This window comes from Capra hircus, chromosome 8, assembly GCF_001704415.2.
Source record: "Capra hircus breed San Clemente chromosome 8, ASM170441v1, whole genome shotgun sequence".
Taxonomy (NCBI): Eukaryota; Metazoa; Chordata; class Mammalia; order Artiodactyla; family Bovidae; genus Capra; species Capra hircus.
Window position 1 is genome coordinate 25424568 of NC_030815.1, and position 23587 is coordinate 25448154.

Consider the following 23587-nt stretch of genomic DNA (forward strand, 5'->3'; position numbering starts at 1 on the left):
GGGTGAACAATGAAATGCTCTAATCGATTTTCTGCATGTGAAATGACACACGCACACTCCAGAGCATGCTATAATGAATCTGCATGCTGTGTGCAGAGGGATTTCATGGTGGCTCAGTGATACCACCCAGATCCTTCAGTTCCTGCAACCCACAAGCCGATCTGTTATGAGGGTGGGAGGGCGTGGGACACAGGCTGAGAAGTCGCAAAGACCCTGCCTTCTGTGGTCAGTCCACGTTCCCCTGGGGAGAAAGCATCAGTGGGGCCCATGCACATTCTGGCCACACCACGGGGCTTTTCCTTTGTGCACGGAGCCTTCTGGACCCTGAGCATGATCATTGGGCTAGAATTCCAAAGCCCTGGTTTCAATTAACTTTAAGTGGATTTGACTAAGAGTTTGAACTGATGCTAATTGGTTTTCAAAACACTGGGTAACAATAAGCATTCTGATCTTGCCCATGGACAGATACACAAACCCCGTTCTGAACACACTCCTGGGCAGCAGGGCAGCTGGCGCACCTCTTACCTTGCCGGGCAGGGATCCAAACTGCAGGATTTCAGAAGCTGGGGGGGCCGCCGGCTGGTCACGCACAGGTTCTCATCCACGGGCTCCCGGGTCTGTTTGTTCAGGCAGCTCACCACAGCCTCCTGGACACCTGTGTACAGATGACACCCATCAAGGCCAGAGCAGGCGTGCGGCGGGTGAGCAACTGTAGACATGCAGCTGGTGGGAGGTCTCTGAGACTGGGAGGACTAGCTGCATATCAGGTAGTTGAAAGCTTGGGACTGCCCATTTCATCAGGCATCAGTCTATCTGGAGAAAGCACTCACGAGTTTTTGCCCCTTAAGCAGGGCAGCTCCCCCATTGGGGGAGAGGCTGCTACCAGGACTCTGAAATGCTTGAAAAAGTACCAACCAGCTATGCAGCTGCCCATGCTGAAAAAGGATAATTTAAAGCAGAAGGAGAGCAGGGTGACCAAAATAATGACCCCAAGACTTCACACATTGTATTTTAATCAACAGGAGATGACTATACTTAGAAGGCAGGCCCAGAGCCACATTGGAATAGCCAGCATTCTGTAAACTACTATGCATCTGGGGCCTTGCATCTAGTGCTTTTCTGGTTTCCTATTGATTTTGGTTCATTTCTTTAGTGACCTAGAGCTGCTTGGGGAGCTTCCCTGGTGGCTCAGATGGCAAAGAATCTGCCTGCCTTGCAGCAGACCTGAGTTCCATCCCTGAGCCAGGAAGATCCCCCAGAGGAGGGGACATGGCAACCCACTCCAGTATTCTTGCCTGGAGGATCCCATGGACACAGGAGCCTGGTGGGCTACAGTTCACATGGACACAAAGAGTTGGACATGACTAAGCAACTAACACAGGGCCACTTGGGATGCTGGAGTGAAGAGAGAGAGCAAGATACCTAATGATGGCATTCATGGAAGACAATGTTTCTACCGCTACCCATGCACCCCTGACCACAGACCTAGTGAAATAGGAGTTTGAGGAGTGACTGGCATATAGTCACTTGGTGGGTTTTCATGGGGCAGGGACACGTGTAACCCGATAATACAGTGTCAAGACATTTCACCCTGCTTCCCACAGTCATGACAGCAATAGGAAAAATTCATAGAGTGTACATTATTAGCCAAGTATTGAGGCAAGAAGTTTGACATGCCCCAGTCAAACCTCTCAATAACTCCACAAGACTCTATCCCCATTTTACAGATAAGGAAACTGAGGCTTAGAAGGGTGAAAAGACTTGCTAAGCTTACAGTTGATAGATAATGAAGTGGCACTGGTTGTGCTTTAGCACTGGAGCTTTAATGACTGAAAACATTGACATTTAAAAATACTATGAGGCTATTATAGCTGCTGGAGATCTTCAGGAATAACCTAGACATTTCTCTGGAATCATTTCAGCAGAATTCAGTTGAAAGAAGAGAAACAGGACATTCTTGATAATTTTCTGTTAGTCATTTATAGCCATATGTGTGTGTGTGTGTGTGTATAAGCATATATATATATATATATATATTTATATATTCAGATAAAGATATCTGTTGTTAAACATTTGTATATAGTTATGGCAGAGTATGTGACAACCCATAAAATTAGTTTTATATATAAATATACATATACTTTCTTTTTAAAGTTTTCTGTGTTGCTTCATTAGGTAGTACCTAAATATAGTACAACTGACCTATCACTTATCAGGCCTATTACTCTCTTCCTCCTGTCTATCCTATGTTCCCCCAAGAAGTTATCACTCTGATCACAGGCACATGCTTCCCGAGGTGATGTTACACTGACTTAGAAAGGTCACTCACCAAGACCATCATTTAAAAAGTGACATTTTAAAGTCAGAATCAGAACTGCCTTTTTTTTTTTCATTAAGTCTGACAAATCAAACTTAAAAAAAACTGTCATAGTATTAACCCTAGCTGTGAATGTCAGTTTTTTCTAAGCCATTTTATGAGCTTTAAAAATTTAATTTAAATATATCACAGCCAGTTCAGGGTGGAGCACTGGAGATTTATGCTAGACATTAAAGATATTCCATCATATTCTGGAATGCTGACTCCAGGGTGTTCTCCTGGTTGCAGCTGGGATGAGCCCCTTGAAATTCATGGTATGATAATATAGCAAAACATTTCATAAGAAATTATTGGTATCATCATTGATACTTCCCACTGGAATAGTCTGGCATTATTAAGGTTGGGACGACAAGGTGCGGACAAGGAGAACTACTCCATGCAGAATCTAGAGCTGTGATTCTGTTCGAAATTAAGGTTTCAATTCATCTGCCGACCTGGTAGTATTTCAGAGATTCGAAATGTTGCTCTAAAATAAAAGATATTTGGGCTTTAGTCAGCTATCGAAAAGCTCTTGAATTTGAGTTAACAATACCTGAAGGAGGAAGTGATTATGCAGCTTTTGTCTCCTGCCTCATATGAAAGGGCTTGCTTTGGGGGGAGGGTCACGTGTGGAGGGGTATATTAAGTGATGTGACCCGTTTCTCCTTAGTGAAGCCTGGTTTGTAGAACTGAGGTCCTTCCAAGTCTGCATGGAATGGGGTTGCAAGGGTTAAAGTCTACACAGGAAATCTTCTGAGACACAGGGAACATGTTTACATGACTCCACTGAATAATCCTAACTCAGGTTAAAAATCACCTTTGGGGTAATTAATTGCTGAGATTAAGAAGCATTCCAGAGTTACTACCTTCTTCTAGAAGGATGGCCTCATGATGGTTCAGGGGTCTGTTGTCATAGCATTCCTGGGTGGGGCCTGGGGTGGTAGAGCCTAAGGGCAGAGCTCTGTGTAATGAAGGAGGATCTGGGACCAGCCCTGTGGTCAACACAAGACATTTTTGTGGCATGAACAAATGAGATGCCTAAAGGGCAGGGTATTCCAAAGCACAGTGTGCAATTTGGGCCAAGGTGGTGGGAATGCAGGCCTGGAGGAAGCGTGAGAGAGCAGCCTGGGGATGGCGGTGTGGGAAGGTGAAGAGGGAAGATGTCTGAAGACTTCACCTGAGCTCACAGTATACTTGGCTCAGGGCAGTCAGGCTGGCTTGAGAAAAGTTAACTCATCAAGTGTGTACTCTTTTCCAGTGGGATAACTTACTCGCCCAGAAGGACACTGTAAACCAACAAAGAACACACTTACCTAAGATCCTTTCTGATTCTGAGTTTTCTTTCTTGACAGAGCAAAAGGAGAGGATTGATAAGGAAAAGGGAGCAAGAGGGCAAGGATTTCACCTTTTAATATTAATACTTGCTGATGTCAGCTTCAAGTCTTCCCTCAGCTAGACTTTAATATCAATTTTACCATTTAAGAGATCAACAATAAAGCTGTTCAGGTTCAGATCTGCTCTCCTTGACTACACCTATCCATTCACATATGGGAAATTAAAATATAACCAGAAGATGATAGTGGGACCCAGGACACAGGTCTGAACAGATTAGGCTCACTTTCCATCTTCCAGAAAATGGAGTTTTCATTGTTTATATCTCCCAAAATAGCATAATTGCTACCTAATATTTGATGAGAACTCAGGGAAATGCAGCCACCAGCTACAGCCTAAATTACTAACAGGTTCCTTCTGGTCACTACTTCTGCTGGGCGAAAGGTAACTTCTGTGTCTATCCAATTTCATCTTTTGAGATGGCAAAAACAATAAAATTTGTATAACCTCAAATTGATTTAAAATCTGTTAATCCTGCACATTTTTGATTGGCTTCAGCAGAATGATTAAAAATATCTTCAGCCTTGTGGGTTATATTTTGGTGTAGATCAAAGGTGACAATGGTGATTGCCGCCATGAAATTAAAAGACGCTTACTCCTTAGAAGGAAAGTGATGACCAACCTAGATAGCATATTCAAAAGTAGAGACATTTCTTTGCCGACTAAGGTCTGTCTAGTCAAGGCTATGGCTTTTCCAGTGGTCATGTATGGATATGAGAGTTGGACTGTGAAGAAAGCTGAGCGCCGAAGAATTGATGCTTTTGAACTGTGGTGTTGGAGAAGACTCTTGAGAGTCCCTTGGACTGCAAGGAGATCCAACCAGTCCATTCTGAGGGAGATCAGCCCCGGGATTTCTTTGGAAGGAATGATGTTAAAGCTGAAACTCCAGTACTTTGGCCACCTCATGCGAAGAGCTGACTCTTTGGAAAAGACTCTGATGCTGGGAGGGATTGGGGGCAGGAGGAGAAGGGGATGACAGAGGATGAGATGGCTGGATGGCATCATGGACTCGATGGACGTGAGTCTGAGAGAATTCCAGGAGTTGGTGATGGACAGGGAGGCCTGGCATGCTGCAATTCATGGGGTCGCAAAGAGTTGGACACGACTGAGCGACTGAACTGAACTGAACGGTGACAATACCATAAAATGTTACTGCCAAACAATGGCTTCACAATATACATGTCCTATACCCACTATAAACCTAGATTGTCCATTGACAGATGAATGGATAAAGAAGTTGTAGTACATGTATACAATGGAATATTACTCAGCCATAAGCAGGAACACATTTGAGTCGATTCTAATGAGGTAGATGAACCTAGAGCCTATTAGAGAGTGAAGTAAATCAGAAAGAGAAAAATATCGTATGTTAACACATACATATGGAATCTAGAAAAATGGTGCTGATGAACCTATCTGCAGGGCAGCAGTGGAGATGCAGACAGAGAACAGACTTGTAGACACAGTGGGGAAGGAGAGGGTGGGACGAATGGAGAGAGCAGCCTGGAAACATATCCACTACCACATGGAAAACAGATAGCCAGTGGGAATTTGCTGTATGACTTTAGGAGCTCAGACTGGTGCTCTGTGACCTAGAGGGGTGGGATGGGTGGGAGGTGGGAGGCAGGTTCAAGAGGGAAGGGACATATGTATACATATGGCTGATTCATATTGATGTATGGCAGAAACCAACACAATATTATAAAGTAATTATCCTCTAATTAAAAATAAATTAAAAAAATTTTGATATACATGTCTTGTATACTGAAATAATTTTTTAGTGTGTTTGGGCATCATATGGATCATATGACCCAAGCATAGTTTCATCACTTTGGCATTCTCAACTTTTAACATTTTAGGCATAGATATATTACCTTGGCACAGTGACACAACTATAAGTAAGCATGTACAGTTGTTGACAGTTAAAGACCTAAGACATTTCAGGAACTTTCCCTGCCTTGGATATAAATGATGTACACTTTATGTTATACAAATATCTCCTCAGATCCTATAAGCATAGATCAATTGTATATGAAGCATACAAAATATTTCTAAGTCAATATATTCTGAAAACATTTTAAATGAAAAACAGTTCACATACTCTCAATTATTTGAATTTTATGCCCCTGGTTAGCAGAATGGTTAGAATCGTAAAGACAAAGGTATCTGGTTATTTACATATTCCACTAACGCATCATTTTCCCCATCTGCTCATAAAGTTCCACTTGGCTTAGAGAATCATAATAGAGGGCAGAAACAATTTTTTTTTAAGGCACATTTGTTTCAGACAAAAGATCATGATCGTTCAATTCAGATGATCATGGAAACTGGAGATAAACACACACCATCCGAAATCCTGAGTAGTTCCTTATATTGCAATGAAGCAACTGCAGCCACTGGCTATGTCCTTTCCATCTGACTTTTTAACTTGCCTGGGCCCAGAGATCATCAGAGCTTACTCAACATTTCTCCCTCATTAAACATGGGAGAAAAGATGTCCTCATTGTGAGTGGCGGGCGCCCCCAGCAACATGGATGAGTAGTTCCAAGAAACTGTCTTCCAGAATCAGATGGAAAATTTTAGGTTTTAAAATAACAGACTCTCCATGAAAACACTTAAGAACTCCACGGTCTGAAATTGGAAGACTTAGAAACAAACGAGAACCCCAAGGATAAGACTATTAAATGCTTACAAAGTGACCTGATGGAGAAAATTGATTCTCTGCTTGTACTTGTTCCACTATCCATTCCTTTTCAACTACACATGAACAATTTGGGCACACGTAGTTTTACATTCCCAGCAATGACAAAAGATGCTTTTATAAAAGTGTTTCCAAGATGTCATGGTTTAGAAGACAGTTTGGGAAATCATTTTAATATAGATATTTTTATACCAGTTAAGAAAGAAACTTTGCTGGGAATGCAGATCCTTAACGTGACAAGAGGGGTTATTGATAGCTAGGGAGGGAGATTTGATGGGAAATCAGCCAGCCTTTCCTTGCCTATCAAAATCTCTCTTGGGAGTGTATATGGGAGTTAGTAGCCATATGGTGGTGGTTTAGTAGTTAAGTTGTGCCCAACATTTTGTGACCCCATGGATTGTAGCCTGCCAGGCTCCTCTATCCATGGGATTTTCTGGGCAAGAATACTAGAGTGGGCAGGCATTTCCTTCTCCAGGGGATCTTCCTGACCCAGGGTTGAACCAGAATCTCCTGCATTGCAAGAGGATTCTTTACCAATTGAGCCACCAGGGAAACCCAGTGACCATATTTCCATTACTGTATTTTCTACAGTAGTACAAAAGATCATAATCTTAAAGAATTAATTATTGACTTAAATACCTTCTTCTCCCACTATGGTTTTAATCACTAACACCTGAAATAGAAAAATGACTGAATCTGTTATCACCATGGACTAAACCTAAGAGAACCAGATTAATATACATGGAAACATTGAACACTATTTAAATAATATTCATTCAGTGATAAAGCTTCAGGAACTCTCTAAGTGTTTAAAGAAGTGAGGTATGATGCAAGGACCCTAGACAGAGAAATAAAGAGCAGGACTAGTCCCAAATATCACTGACTAGATATGTGATCTTGAAAAAAATCACTCAGCTCTCTGTATCTCAGTTTTCATATCGATAAAATGGCAGTGGGATCAGGCTTTAATCTTTAAACTCTTTTCCAGTTCCAGGTAACCTCAGGGTTAACAGTCATTATACATCCTTTCCCTTTGTCAACAGATATTACTTTGGCGACCAGCTGAGAAAGTCAGAGGTGGCGTACTCTGTCCTTGGGAACAACAGACGGTTTTGTCGTCTTTGATCTGGGTTCATACCACATGCACTGAGGCAAGGGCATAGACAAATAAAACTGAATGTCAAGAGCATTGCCAGGCCTGTGTCAACAGTGTTTCTCGGTCAGATACACTGAGATATAGTGCAAAATATCAGAATGACAAGTAGAAGTAAAAGCATTACTTGTGTTAGCTACTCATAGCTGACAGTCTAAGAGAGACAGGCCTAGAGAGAAATACATCTGTGTTTCATTCAGTCTGCTTTAGGTTTAGAACGGTTTCCTCCCCCTCCTTAGCCTTCTTGGACTAGAGACAATCACGGGACACAGCTGCCCTCAGAGAGAGATGCTACAGTGAAAGGCAAGAGGGTGGCAATGATCTGAGGCCTAGCCCCTTCTTACCTCCTCCACAGGACTCGGAGCACTTGGTGAAGCCCTCATACTCCCAGTCGTAGAGCTGGTCAAAGTCCTGCAGGCCACCCAAGAGGCCATCTGTCTCTTCCAGGTTAAGTTCGGGAGTCTCCCCGTGGCATGGTCCTGCGTAACAGGGGCGCTGGGACGCTGGCTTGGGTCCTTCACATTCGTCAACGGGCAGGTCGGCCACGGACTGAGAGAAAGACAGGAGCACCTGGCACCTGACTATTCGCACCTGGGTCCCCACGCCACAGGTGACCGTGCAGGCCGACCAGGCCTCTGGGATGAACCTGCAGTCCGCAAGCAAACAAGAGGACAGGATGAGAAGCCCCAAGCAGGAGGCCGCAGGCACCGGGAGGGGCCACATCCCACCTGCCACTGGGGCCCAGGGCCGTCTCAGGACGTGCTCAGGGCTCTGCCACCCTGTCCTGTCCTGTGCTGGGTGCTTCCGTGCAGCCCATGAGCTCATCTGCCAGTCTCTGGATTGGTTTCTTCGTGCGTGTCACATGAACCCCCAGCTGGAAGATATTCCAGCCACAGACCACCTGCTTTCTCCCAGCTTTGCACCCACAGTGGTGGCTCTTCAGAGCAGGGAACTGATTTCTTCTCTCTTGATCTAAATTCCAGCCCTTGTGCCTCCTGAGAGATGTTGGCTATTCTTAAGCAGACTAATACTGATACTAAAAACTATAACAAAGTAAGCCCTTAGAGATATTTAAGGAAGTATATATATTTTTTTGTTTTAGTCTGGATTTCAGATTCTGTAACTTTCTTTGCTTTTTTTGCTCAATGCGCTTCCCAAGATTTATTTATATATAGAAAGAGAAAGAGGGTTTTTTTTTTTCTTTTTTTTTTTAAGTTTCCAAGAATGGAGCAAAGCCTTGTTCCTCACACATTCTTTGAATTAGTCTGGCCTGCGATTCTTTTTATATCTGAGAGAAAAGCCTTGCTACAAATTTAAATCCACAGGCATGTCACTGTAAACTAGGGGTTTTGCATCCATACATGTTTGTTCGACAGCCCCCAGTCCCTCTCCACCAACTGAAGTCACATTAATGGGAACTTCCCTGAGTTTCTCTAGAATGTAGGACAATAAAAAAAAAAAAAAAAAAGATTGTTTTCCTCCAGCTAATCAACAATTGCCATATCTGCAATGACCTTGAGGAGTAGCCAGGGAAAAAAAGCCCTGAGGGCACCACTAACATTTTCACAAAGTTAGTATAATAATCTGGAGAAAGGACTTTGGAATAAAAATCTTAATTTTTTTTTTTTTTTCTATGATCCAACTGCTTTTGCACTGGGAGTCGTGCTGAGGAGGCATGCAAACCTGGCTCTTTAACCCTGATTTTGGCAGAAAAGGAAAGACGTGATAAGAAGGTTATAGCATTAAGTCCCAGCAAGTGAAAATAGTTCCCATCTAGTTTAGGGAAGCTGAAATTCTAAAAGGAAATTGATCCAAGTTTTCAAACTGGAAGAAGCAAAACAAAGTTGTGGCCTGAACCTGGGCTGTGTCCTGAGCAGGGAGACTGGAACAGAGACCCAGAGCCACGGTGTCTGAGGCCGGGAGGGGTCCCCTGACGAAGGATTTGACACTCGCTACCTTTGAAGAGCCACCCCCAAGAGGAGGATGAGGGTCATACACAATCGTGTCAGGAAGGTGGATTAAGGAGGAAGCATCACCCCGAATCATTCCCAAGAAATTCTCATCACAGGGTAGCCTCCCTCTTTTGTTTTTTAATTCCTGACTCCATCCTCTGGCACCTCGGGACGTGGTAGGGAAAACGCATCCAATAAGATTAAAATCTCTTTCTCTCTTTAAATAATGCTACCTGTAGCCGTCTTTTAGGAATATAAAACCAAACTCTGCAATCAAAATAGTTTTAACCTTCTTATTATACATTCACATCTGTCTGCCTGAGTCCTGGGACAAAAATCATAACAAAATATACAAGCACTGATTTTTACAACCCAGGTATAGACAGAAAGGAAAATCTACACCATGCTGCTGATACTGCTAAGTCGCTTCAGTCGTGTCCGACTCTGTGCGACCCCACAGATGGTAGCCCACCAGGCTCCCCGTCCCTGGGATTCTCCAGGCAAGAACACTGGAGTGGGTTGCCATTTCCTTCTCCAATGCATGCAAATGAAAAGTATATAAGAGAAACCCAAAAGCAAGTGATAAGTCTTTAAACTTTAACAACAGTGAATACTGCTTCTTTAATAATGTGGTCCTGAATTTTGTTTTCAAATAAAAAAGATGACAAGATCTCAGAAAGAATAGTACCCTATTAGCTTTTCCTATCTAGTAAGGATTATTACTCTGTCGGCTATAATAGCCCTTTCAGTGACCATTACAAAAGACTAAGAATCAGATAGATTTTTTGGTAAAGAGCCAGATAGGGAAGATTTTAGATTCTGTGGGCTATGTATGTGGGTCTTTGTTGTTGCAAAACTTAACTCTGTGAAAGCAGCCACAGGTAATACGAAACAAAATGAGTGTGGCTGTGTTCCAATAAAACTTTATTTATAAAAGCTGGGGTGGGGAATGGGAAGGGAGATGGAAAGGTCTAAATTTGGCCTATTGGGTTGTAGTCTTCCAACTCCTTCTATAGAACATTTAGTGGACATGTCAAGCACACCGAGATTCATCAGTTCCCTCAAAACTTATTTGAGGCATCTGTCTCCATCTTTTCCCACATATATAAACTTATGAGAATGACAAGTAGCTAAATTGATTTATATTTTACCTCCTAGATTAAAAGTGAGTCCTGGATGAAATCTAGAATGGAAAGGATGCCCAAATGAAACCCTCAGCTCTCCCTGCCTACAACATGAATCACTTTCCATTTGTTCTCTCTCCAGGACTGGGAAGACACACCAAAATCACAGGAAGTAGAAAGAGATGCCACTGCTCCATGGATTCACTGCCACGATAGAGACTTGTTTATTCTAAAGCAGCATCTAAATGAAAAAAGAATCATGTGTGTTGTGGGTATGTGTATATTTTTGACTATTTGGATACTTAGGGTTAATCTACTTTATGTCTCCCAAGTGAGAACCTTATCAAGTGTCAGACAGCCTTATTGGCATATCTCCCAACCCACTATCCTTAGGTCTTCATCAAATTCACACCAATTAAGAACAATTTGGTCTTTAAGTGGTGCTGTCTTTTGGCACTCAGTTTAATTTCTCTAGTGCATACGCTGGATGATATAATATTCTCTCTCACTGAAGGCAAGAGATTGTATTTCAAAAGAAAAATATCTAATAGTGCAAATGGCCAAATGAATAATAACTGTTTTTCATATGAAACCTTCCCCCACATCCCTGGATCTCCCAACTCTGTATTTACTATCTTGAGCTTTCTGGCCACAAGTGGGAGGAACAAAGGTCAGGGAGAGGGCAGTCAAATGAGCCTGGAGGTTTAACAGAAACGTTTAGAAGTTGAGCAGTTCTTGCTGAGTTAGAACCTTTAAAGTGTGACCTTTAAAATGGAGTCAATGTCCTTTTAAAAAATCTGCATGTTATTAAAATAAATAAATTCATATTAAAAATTAAAAAAAATCTGCATGTTAATTGTCTTGATGTACACATGGACAATGTATTATTGGAGTTTAATTTAGGCAACTTAACTATTCTTTTGGTTAGCAGCACGACTGCCAGAAGAATGAGGGATGGCTTGGATAAGTGAGTTCTTTAAATGGTGGGCTTGAGCTTCAGAAATGATTGATATGATTCTGCATTTAGTTTTCCCATCCTCAGGATAAAACAAACAAATGAACAGAACCTTGGCAAATAAATAATTTATGTTTCTTCTGTTTGCAAGCTTCATTGTTCATTTCACTACCAAAATGCTTATCCTTTAATAAGAGGTGTAACCACAGTCCCTATAACAAAATAGATGAGTGATAATCAAATTCACTTGTAAAATCCCAAAGCAGTTTAGTTTATTAGCGGCTATAATGGAGTCAGAAGCATGGACTGAAATAATAAAAACTATCACTTTATTTATACGATGCTACAGGGAAACAATTCACTTTTAGTCTCGTGTCACTTCAGGTATTAACCACTAAGCTCTAGTTTTACACACATAGTCTGATATTCAACTTTTCTCCTCTTCCTTTTCTCTCTCCTCCTTTCACATGCATTGTCTAAAAAAATCATTGGGATTATTCAAAATATGAGTAGCACAATATAGTAGCTCTGTAGAGTTATTTTGATGCTGTTACGAGCCTCAGCTCATTCTCTAGTTTCAAAATACAAACTGAAACTTGAAGGAAATCACATTACAGATATTTGATTTTAGTTTAGTTTTCAATCTTATAACATTTGAATTATAAGTTGATAGGGGCTGTATATTTCTTTTTATTCTTTCTTTGATGGTTTTAGGGTGAGGGGTGAGGAGGGAATAAACTTAATAGTGTAGGAAAAAATTGTAACAACTTTAAAACAGACCCTAAATATTACTGGATATTCTGTTCAGTGCATTCTTTCTGATTATTGCAAAATTTAAAAATCTCTGAGATTTAAAATAACCGTGAGTTATTTTTATTCCTCTATAAATTGTAGAAAATTGATCATGAAAATGATTCAGGCTCATAGAAATGAGGATTAACTGTGTCTGTGAGTCAAGTCGCTCAGTCGTATCCGACTCTTTGTGACCCCATGGACAGTAGCCAACCAGGCTCCTCTGTCCATCGGATTTTCCAGGCAAAAATACTGGAATGGGTTGCTATTTCCTTCTCCAGGGGATCTTCCCAACACAGGGATCGAACCTGGCTCTCCCGCATTGCAGGCAGACACTTTACCATCTAGTGGATTGTGTCTAGTGGAATGTAATTGGTTGTCCTGTAAATAGACCCATTTTGCATCTACTTGTAAATTCATTTCAGCATTCTTATTTGCCTGAATACGTTTGGCTCTTTTAAATTTCCTTTGAATTGCTTGTAACATCTTCCTGCTGCTGCTGCTGCTGCTAAGTCACCCCAGTCGTGTCCGACTCCATGCGACCCCATAGATGGCAGCCCACCAGGCTCCCCCATCCCTGGGATTCTTTCTCCAGGCAAGAACACTGGAGTAGGTTGCTATTTCCTTCTCCAATGCATGAAAGTGAAAAGTGAAAGTGAATTCGCTCAGTCGTGTCCGACCCTGAGCGACCCCATGGACTGCAGCCCACCAGGCTCCTCCATCCATGGGATTTTTCAGGCAAGAGTACTGGAGTGGGGTGCCATTTTCTTCTCCAAACATCTTCCTAGTTTCTTCATTAATTAATGAAGTCAATGCAATCTTTGACAGATGTTTATTTTATATTTGCATGAGATTCATGATTATTTCCATTCTAAAATTTTCTCATTTAACAGTGACCACAGAGGGATCTGGAGAAGAGCACATTGGAAAAATAAAATATTGTATAAGTAATTCTATGCCAAATTAACCAGAAAGTCTTTTACATAAATATGTCATTTGGGGACCAAAAAATCATTATATGTTATTGGTAAAAATGATATTTTGTATTACTTCATCTTATTTTTAACTCAATCTTTTTCTCTTTTTTTTTAGTCTTAAAAGTTGGTTCTTCTGATTTTGGACAATCTTTGAGACAGTAAAATCTTTAGGAAAAGGTACAGTTACCTAAAATCTAGCTGGGCATTTGGATCTATGTATGAGCCATTTGGATCTATAAGAAAAACACATTGCTGCTGGGTGGGAAAGAAAGTTAGAAAGGGAAATAGAAACACATTCTTTCATCTACTTCATTATTTATTCAATGTCTCTATGAAATTAAAAGTTTTTTTTTAATAAATAAACCTTCAAACTAGTAAACAAATAAAATGTGGGAATGCTACAAAGGGAAGGCAATTCTTTAACTGTATCACTTTAGGAGTTTTAGAATTATAAAATCTATCATACTAAGACAGACTTAAAATGATTATTTAAAAATATAGCTAAAGCATTAAGGTGTTGACAGTATACTTATCCAAGATATGCCTCTACATTCACTTAGAGCCATACCTAATACCTAAACCATTCCAAATAAACGAGAATCTAACTTATTGTGAAAATTCTTTAGTCAAGGATACTTGATCCGCATGTGGAATTATAAAAATATTTCTCAACTACTGCTGTTAGCTTACAACTTTCTGGAACTGCAAATAATTCATGCCAGTTATGCAATGCATATTGAAGTCTCCAAGCAAAATTTTGTAAAGGTATCCAAGATACCACTCTATGAAACATCTAATAGCACCACTTTTTTTGTCATAGATTCTTCACATCCATATCATGCCTGAATTGGGAGGGTGTTCAGCAATGTAAAGTGCCCAGTAGTATAACCAAGAATAGAATGGTTCTAGAAATTAAGCTGATAAAACAAATGACAATTTTGGTGCAGTCACCAGTATGATTATTTGAAACAAAATTCAGTGACTACCCCGTCTAGTAGTGCTAACCAGTGATAGGAAGGACGGACTCAGTTCCCTAATTCTCTAAGGCATCCTGGGAGAGCTATATTTAGTGGCATTTTCCAAGTAGTTGACATCATTTTCTCATGATAATGATGCCCTTTTGAGTTCTTTGAGAGGCAGCTGGCCTCTGCAAGAATGCCTCAATGGCTTTCTTGCAGAAATGCTCAGTGTTGGAAGGAGGGGAAGAAAGGCTGACTGCATTAAAAATCACATTTTCCTTTCAAAGAGACTTTGTACTAGAAGGAAATGCTGTGGGAGATCAGAGCTCTCCCCAAGTTCCAAAAAGCCAGAGATGACTGGACTCTTTCAAAGTCTAGGACCTCATACATCTGAGTACTCTGTTAAACTCATCTTATGAGTCTGAGCCAGCTTTCTCTGATGTGGTTCCAGACAAGACATTAGAAGGAGTCTTACTAAGAGTGGGACCCTCTTGACCATCAGGATGTTATTCTGCTTTAACAAGAAGAGAAAAGACAGGAGAAAGACAGTTGATAATAAACGTTTCAGAGTATTAGCCTCAAATTTTCTGCTATTCCTGACATATCCAGTCTTCAATTATCTTATTTTCAGTAGCATCCAAGACACCTGATTGTGCCTCTTTCCTTGAATTACTTTCTCCTCAACTCACAAGGCATCAAACTTTGCTTGTTTTTGTTTTCTGGTCACTTCCTTCTCAGACTCCTTTTCTAAATCCTCCTCTCCTCAAACTCTAAATATTACAGTGCCTGAGGCTCAGTTTGGTGTGGTCTTCCAATGTGCTCATCAGTGATTCTTGGTTTCAAAAACCACCAAAGTTCAGGCAATTCTATGTATTGATTCTCCAGTCTAGACCTTTTATCTGGGCTTCATATTGCAACTTTTTTTTTAAATTAAGATTTGGGATAGGCAGCCATTTTACTCTTTGAAAGGAATAAACATTAATATATTTAATGTTTTAAAACATTATATAGTGTGTCTTAGGTACCAGTCTCACTTCTAACTGCTTTACAAATAAATGTTAAAACCCAAGAATAATCTAATGAGATAAGAATTATAATCCCCATTTAATATGTAGATGAGGGAACAGGTATAAACCACACACCTAGAAGAGTTTCATGCTCTTAACCACTACACATTGACATCCCTCCTGATTGACATGTTCACTTGGATATTTCAAAGTTATCTCCAACTTAAAGTATTCAAAATGGAACTCTTGATTCCCCTCCTCAGCATCTGATTCCTCTTCCAACCTTCATCACAGCAAATGATTCAACTGGGCAGCTAACTGCTCACATGAAAACTTAGGATTTACTCTTGATCCCGCATTTTCCCTAACTTCTCACTTTCAAACAATTTCCAAATTCTACTAATTCTCCCTTGAAAATATATCTGAAATCCATTTATTTCTATCTCTACTACATCTACCTTGATATAACAGCAGCAACAACCACCACAATAATAGTTAGTGTTCATTGATATTTTTATTTATTTTTTAATTGAAGGATAAATGCTTTACAGAATTTTGTTGTTTTCTGTCAAACCTCAATATGAATCAGCCTTGGTATACATATATCCCCTCCTTTTTGAAACTTCCTCCCATCTCCCACCCCATCCCACCCCTCTAGATTGATACAGAGCCCCATTTGAGTTTCCTGAGCCATACAGCAAATTCCTGTTGGCTATCTATTTCACATATGGTAATGTAAGTTTCCATGTTACTCTTTCCATACATCTCACCTTCTCCTCCCTTCTCCCCATGTCCATAAGTCTATCCTCTATGTCTGTTTCTCCACTGCTGCCCTGTAAATAAAGTCTTCAGTACCATTTTCTAGATTCCGCATATATGCATTGGGATACGATATTTATATTTCTCTTTTTAACTCCCTTCACTCTGTATAATAGGTTCTAGGTTCATCCACCTCATCAGAACTGACTCAAATGTGTTCCATTTATGGCTGAATAGTATTCCATTGTATATATGTACAACTTTTTTATCCATTCATCTGTCAATGGACATTTAGGTTGCTTCCATGTCCAACTATTGTAAATAGTGCTGCAATGAACAATGGGATACATGCGTCTTTTTCAATTTTGGTTTCCTCAGGGTATATGCCTAGTGGTGGGATTGCTCAGTCATATGGTGGTTTTATTCCTAGTTTTTTAAGGAATCTCCACACCGACTTCCATAGTAGCTATATCAATGTACAGTCCCACCAAGAGTGTAAGAGCATTCCCTTTTCTCCACACCCTCTCCAGCATTTACTGTTTGTAGACTATTGATGATGACTATTCTGACTGGTGTGAGGTGATATCTCACTGTGGTTGTGATTTGAATTTCTCTAATAATGAGCAATGTTGAGTATCTTTTCATGTGTTTGTCAGCCATCTGTATGTCTTTTTTGGAGAAACGTCTGTTTAAGTCTTTCCCTCATTTTTTGATTGGGTTGTTTGTTTTTCTGGCACTGAGTTGTATGAGCTGCTTGTATATTTTGGAAATTCATCCCTTGTCAATATACTAACAATGGAAAATCAGAAAGAGAAATTAAGGAATAAATTCCATTCACCATTGCAACAAAAAGAATTAAATATCTAGGAGCAAACTTACCTAAGGAGACAAAAGAACTATACACAGAAAATTATAAGACATTAATGAAAGAAATCAAAAACAACATAAACAGATGGAGAGATATTCCATGTTCCTGGGTAGGAAGAATAAATATTGTGAAAATGTCTATACTACCAAATGCAATCTACAGATTCAATGTGATCCCTATCAAATTACCAATGGCATTTTCCACAGAACTAGAACAAAAAATTTCACAATTCACATGGAAACACAAAAGACCCTAAATAGCCAAAGCAGTCTTGAGAAAGAAGAATGGAGCTAGAGGAATCAACCTTCCTGACTTCAGACTATATTACAAAGCTACACCCATCAAGACAGTATGTTACTGGCACAAAAACAGAAACATTAGACCAATGGAACAAGACAGAAAGCCCAGAAATAAACCCATGCATCTATGGGCACCTAATTTTTGACAAAAGAGGCAAGAATATACAATGGGGCAAAGAGCACCTCTTCAATAAATGGTGCTGGGAAAACTGGACAGCTACATGTAAAAGAATGAAATTAGAACACTTCACAACACCATACACAAAGATAAACTCAAAATGCATTAAAGACCTAAATTTAAGACCAGAAACTATAAAACTCTTAGAGGAAAACATAGGCACAACACTGGATGACATAAATCAAAGCAAGATCTTCTATGACCCACGTCCTAGAGTAATGAAAATAAAAACAAAAGTAAACAAGTGGGACCTGATTAAACTTAAAAGCTTTTGCACAGCAAAGGAAACTATAAGCAAGGTGAAAAGACAACCCTCAGAATGGGAGAAAGTAATAGCAAATGAAACAACTGACAAAGGATTAATTTCCAAAATATACAAGCAGCTCACTGATATGTTTTAAGCATTTCTATACATTAACTTGTTATAACATTGTTAGGAGATGGGTATTGTCAGAAACATCGTTAAATGGGCAAACAAGATTACTGGGTTTCTTTCAATGGGAAGTCTAGCAGACTTACAGGGGCCGTCAAATTCTAAGGAAGCTGGTCTATTTTGCACCTTAAAGAGGTGCAATGGAGAAGGCAATGGCACCCCACTCCACTACTCTTGCCTGGAAAATCCCATGGATGGAGGAGCCTGGTAGGCTGCAATCCATGGTGTCAAGAGTCGGATACGACTGAGCGACTTCACTTTCACTTTTCACTTTCATGCACTGCAGGAGGAAATGGCAACCCACTCCAGTGTTCTTGCCTGGAGAATCCCAGGGACGGGGGAGCCTGGTGGGCTGCCGTCTATGGGGTTGCACAGAGTTGGACATGACTGAAGTGACTTAGCAGTAGCAGAGATGCAAGGTTCCTTGTAGAGGGCCTGTAATGATGGAGATTTTTTTTGTTCAAAGTGATGGACATTATTTTTCTGTTCATGTCAATGGAAATAATTTTGCCTGATAGAAAATACAAACTTTTCTAAATCCAATTCACATTAGAATTTGTTTTATCATTTTATTGGTTTCTTCATAATTCAAGAGTTAAACAAAAATTTGACATGTGCTCATTTTATATTTATTAACAGAAATAATGATTTTAACTTTCTAAAGATTGTATTTTAACAATAATACTTTCATCCCCACTTCTAGACAATAAAATCAACACACAGATATTCCCAAGGTCATACTGCTAAATAAATGGCAGAGTCAAGATTTAAACCATGGCCATTTACTATAGAATCCATGCTCTTCACCAACTCACTGTCCTGGCTCACACTGCCACATAAGCCAGATCACTGAAGCTAACATCTGCTCTCTCCTGAACTTCCACAATAGCCACTGGTCTGTTTTCTTCCTCTATTAGCTCTTACTAACTTATTATTCATGCTGTAGCCAGGAGGGTCTTAAAATGTAAAGCTTTTAATTGTTCCTGTTATATTCAGAATGAAAGCTAAACTCCTTACCATGGTTACATTATGCCATTATCCACCTTCAACTCCTACTATTCTCCCCTCATCACTGGCTTCCAGACATACTAGTCTTCCTTCACTTGCTTAAATGTGTGTCATTCTTTCCTGGTTCAAAGTTTTGAAATGTGTGGGTCACTCCCTGGATGAATCTCCTTTTCCTCTCAGTTTAGAATAACTTCCATTCATCTTACAGGTCTCAGCTGAAATGTCCTTTCTCAAAGAAGACATCCTTGACCTTGGACCTATTGAAAGCCCCATCAGACTCTCCGAGAGCACTTCTTCATTCATTTTCTTATAACAGTGATCAGTTTTTGATAATCAAGTGTGAACATTTATGGTATAACTCTCTTCATAAGAGCAAACCTCCATGAAGACAGAACTTCACATAATAGGTGCTCAATAAATATATTAAAAAAAATGAGTGAGTGAATGGATAAATAAGAGGTTAAGGATTGATGTTATGAGTGATTTGATATTGGGTTTATTCTTGGCCCCAGAGATTGAAAGCAAGCAAGATAAAAAGCCTAAGACCTTTCCAGGCATTGGCATGGAAAATCCAATAACCTTTTCCTGTTTAGATGTTTCTTATGGTCTTTTGAGAAGTGAATGTGCCCAGATTTAGTGGCTATCATAGGCTGATTTATTTATATTCTTAGAGCTGCCCTTGGGCAGTATGGGGAGGCCTCAATTCATCTTGGTGAGGTTTGGGTTATCATGCAGCTTGAAGCAAGTTTAAATTCTGTGTCTATTATACTTCAGTTAAATCTCAATAAAAATGCTGTTTTATAGAATAAAAGGATTTGGGGGCAGTTTTGAATCAGAGGCTGCCTTCAGTAATTTATATATGATGCTGATCTAACACTGGTTATTTTATAACCAGCCATCCATCAGTGAAGACTCTGGAGCATTCTGAAAGTGTTCCTAGGTTAGAGAAGCTCCCTCTTTAAAACTCATTACACACAGAGATTTGGGAAAAAGAGAATATAGACTTTTAACTGTTTGTTGCAGATACAAATGGAGCCAAATCATTCTTCCCAAATGAAAAATGAGGCTAGGACACTTGTTTCAGACCATCTTTCTCTCCACTGCTTTTCTGAACTATGTGAACAGAACATGATTTAAAAGTTTGGTTTTCCTTGAGGCTAGTCTGAAGATTTAAAAAACCAGGTCCAATACAATATTGCAAAGTAATTAACCTCCAATTAAAATAAATAAATTTATATTTAAAAAATATAAATAACAACAATGACAAAAAAAGATAATCTTATGGAGGCTTTTGGCAAAATCTGGAGTAAGGGAGCTTATGGAAATATCAAATAAAGTTTGTTTTTAAAATCTCAAAAACAAACAAACAAACAAACAACCCAGGTCCCAGGGACTAAAATACCATCAGAGCATACAATGCAATTAGTGCATTTGGAGTTCTTAGCTTAATAACAGAATGTAGATTTCATGTACATTCTTTTCCCTGAATTTGATAAAAATATAAAATACTGTAAACTCAGAATACTTGTCATGAACCATTTCTTCTTCACACAGAGCAGAATTAGTTTATCTTGTAATTTTGTAAAGGTTTCTTCCCCTTAATTCAACAAGTTTGGCATAGCTTTCCAATGAAAAGTTCAGTTCATTAAAAATGACCTTAATGGACTTAACATATATTGGTGCTGACAGGGTCCATACTTTATTTTGGCACACGAGGATCCCATTAATTTGTCTTTGCCACTCTCTAGGGCTCAGCTGAGCAACAGTTCAGATTTAGCTCTGGAAGTAGCTGCAGAATAAGCATTAAGTGTAGACAGTAGGAGGGGCTGACACATTTAGAACTTAGTGGTTCGCAAGAAAGGCTTTTCTAGTGACTACATACAAATGTCTCTGTCTGCTCTCTTGAATTTGTTATTGATATTTTCTGTGTATGCTGGGAGCAAGCTTGGGAGATCAACTGTATGTAACTCAGAGCTGACAGAGGATGAGCACTTTCCAAACTTTCCTTATTTTTGCCATTTGTTACAGATTGCTTTTTGTTCAAATCAAGGTAACTAACCTTTGTCCTTTAGGATAAATTTTTGGCTAAATTCAAAGTGAGATGCCTATAAGCGAGTCTTAAAAGAGTCTCAGAAATATAGAGGGGATGCAGAGAAGTGGTGTTAGCTAAGAGCCATGAGCTGAAATTGGAGGGTATTTGTGGTCACTTGCGGTTGTCTCACATGCTATATGATATAACATGTATGAAGCAGAGATACCACCTCTCTCAATTTCTCCACTTGGAAACGAATGATTATGAAAAATGTTTGCTCTCAATATTCTCAAGAAAGATGAATGATACTGGAAAAGGTACAACCATAGCCACAGTTAACACCTAAACAGAGTTTCTTGCATATCAGGCACTTTACACATAACTTAATCCTCTCAACATCTTTATGATATAGATACCATTATGTTCATTTCTCAATGAGGAAATTAAAGCCTATGGGGTTAAGTGACTTGTCAGGGTCCCCTGTTACTATTGGGGGGAATCCACGATTCACATTCAAGGAGTCTGTCCCTGGAGCCCACACTTTCCACCACTGGGCATGCTGCTACCATGCTTGTGTGTGCTACGTCGCTTCAGTTGTGTCTGACTCTTTGTGACCCTATATCCCTTGGACTAATCCTCTGTCCAAGGGATTCTCCAGGCAAGAATACTGGAGTGGATTACCTTGCTCTGTGAGAAATAGTTAAAGTGCTTTTTAATTTGATTCCAGCAGGGCTGTTTCCTTATTTGAGCACACAAATACAGAGACTCACCCCCCACCCCCACCAACTCACATAGTTGGCAGCCTGATATATCTGAAAAATTTCAGGAAATTATCAAGGATTTTGGTAGTATATTTTGCAACACCTAACACAGATTAATGAGGTACATTTTCTGATATAAAATATCTAATCATTTGCTATATAAAAAGATCAAATAATCTTTACTCAAGTGCTAGTTTTAGAATCAAAGTCAGATACACAAACATATCATCATCATCGGCCAATCCCCACATTTATGCCCCCACAAAACCTGTGGTTTCTATCACAGTCTTCTTTCTCTCGTTTCTCGTATTTGTGCATTTTCACCATGTATTAGCTTAACTATCCTGATACTGGAGCTCAGAGAACACAGAGTAGGAGAGAGAATTCGGGAATTCAATAAAAAATTCTTCTACACTTCTTGTGAAATCATTAACACGATTGTGCTGTGCATACCTAAACTCCAAAGGTCATTTCTTCCAAATAGCTGACTCGTTTGTTCAATCTGTGGATGGCTGGCCAATACCCAACACTTTGGTCACAATCTTATCATGCCTGTGGTAAGCACACACTCAAGGTTTCTTGAGGGCAAGGACTATTGGATTTCTTTTTACAAAACCTGCACTTGGCACAAAATCTGGCCCAGAGCAGGTGACTTAAGAGTGAATTCAATTACTTTCATTGGGAGATGTGAACAATTAGGAGGTCCAGTATTATCTAAAATACATGATCACCCAAAGAATTTATATTAAGAATTCTGTAGATGATATAAGGGAGGAGAGCAATCTGGGTAGACCAGGAGCCCAGAAAGGAAGGAGCTGGAAGGGAGGGAAGTGATGATGGTTATGGGAATCAGGGCTCATTCATTCTGGCCAGTATGAGGCTTTCACTTTGCAGGTGCCAAATTAAAATTAAATGCTGTTGTGCTGTTTTTGTTGTCTAATTCTAATGTCATGTTCTGCTTCAACATCCCTTCTGAGGATTTAATGATCAGCAAACAGTGTTTACAATTCTTAACCTTAGGTGACTCTTGATTCATAAGAGATATATCTGTTTCTCCCTTAAGATATTTCTTTTTATGTTCTATGGCCCGAGATTCACAAAGAGAATGTACTTGAGCTATTTTACATTAAGGGCATGAACAACAAAACTATCTGGTTCCATTACCAATTTTTGATTCCTTAAATATTCTTTGGGGGAAAATATAGACACGTGTCACCAAATTAACATTTCTTACCACTTTATAAAAACATGAATTCACATTCTTAACCACTGAGTTAAGCCATCCACATTCTCAGACAACTTACTAGATATAAATATGGACTAACATACTCTTAAATATTATATATTTAAATACTATTTTCAACAAGGTAAACAAGCCATTTAATGATTATAGAATAACCATGGTGACTCTTACTGGCTTTTCTTTCTGTATTTAATTCCTTGTGGGTTCTGATCACACAGATGCATGCTCTTACTGAACAGCCTCATCACTAAGCTGATGCCATCTGGCATCCAGATATTACCGCTGCCTTCTGCCTGCTTGCTTTCCTTCTTCCTTTTTAAAATGGCTCACACCAAGGTTATTTATGGCAAACATTTATGTTGCAGCCAAAAAATGTTTTCCAAACCATGCAGTCAAGCTGTTCAATGAAAATCTAATAAAATAAGTCAAGACTTTTTTAAGTGCAAGATCAAGGCACAGAGGACCACCCAATTGTAACTCTGAAGCAAAACACTGGTAAGGGTCTCCACCTGTGTGCCAGGATGTGCCAGGGTTAGATGAGGAATGGCTGGTTAAAATGGTGATGTTCGTCAAGGGGTATCTAAGGGAAACAACCACCTGCCTCCTGTCATTTGTTCTGAGCCATCCAAGCAGAACTC

The 23587-nt window shown here is 39.7% G+C and overlaps 1 protein-coding gene across 2 annotated transcripts in view; it reads right to left on the reverse strand.

Moving 5' to 3' along the window:
• The window catches only part of ADAMTSL1 (ADAMTS like 1), a 1105223-nt gene that overhangs the window by 221138 nt on the left and 860498 nt on the right, over positions 1–23587 (reverse strand). For both annotated transcript variants that reach the window (XM_018051922.1, XM_005683638.3), the window contains 2 exons: positions 7947–8248; positions 526–655 (listed from right to left, as the gene is read on the reverse strand). In XM_018051922.1, coding sequence (XP_017907411.1) covers positions 526–655; positions 7947–8248 — 432 coding nt within the window. The remainder of the gene's footprint in view (positions 1–525; positions 656–7946; positions 8249–23587) is intronic.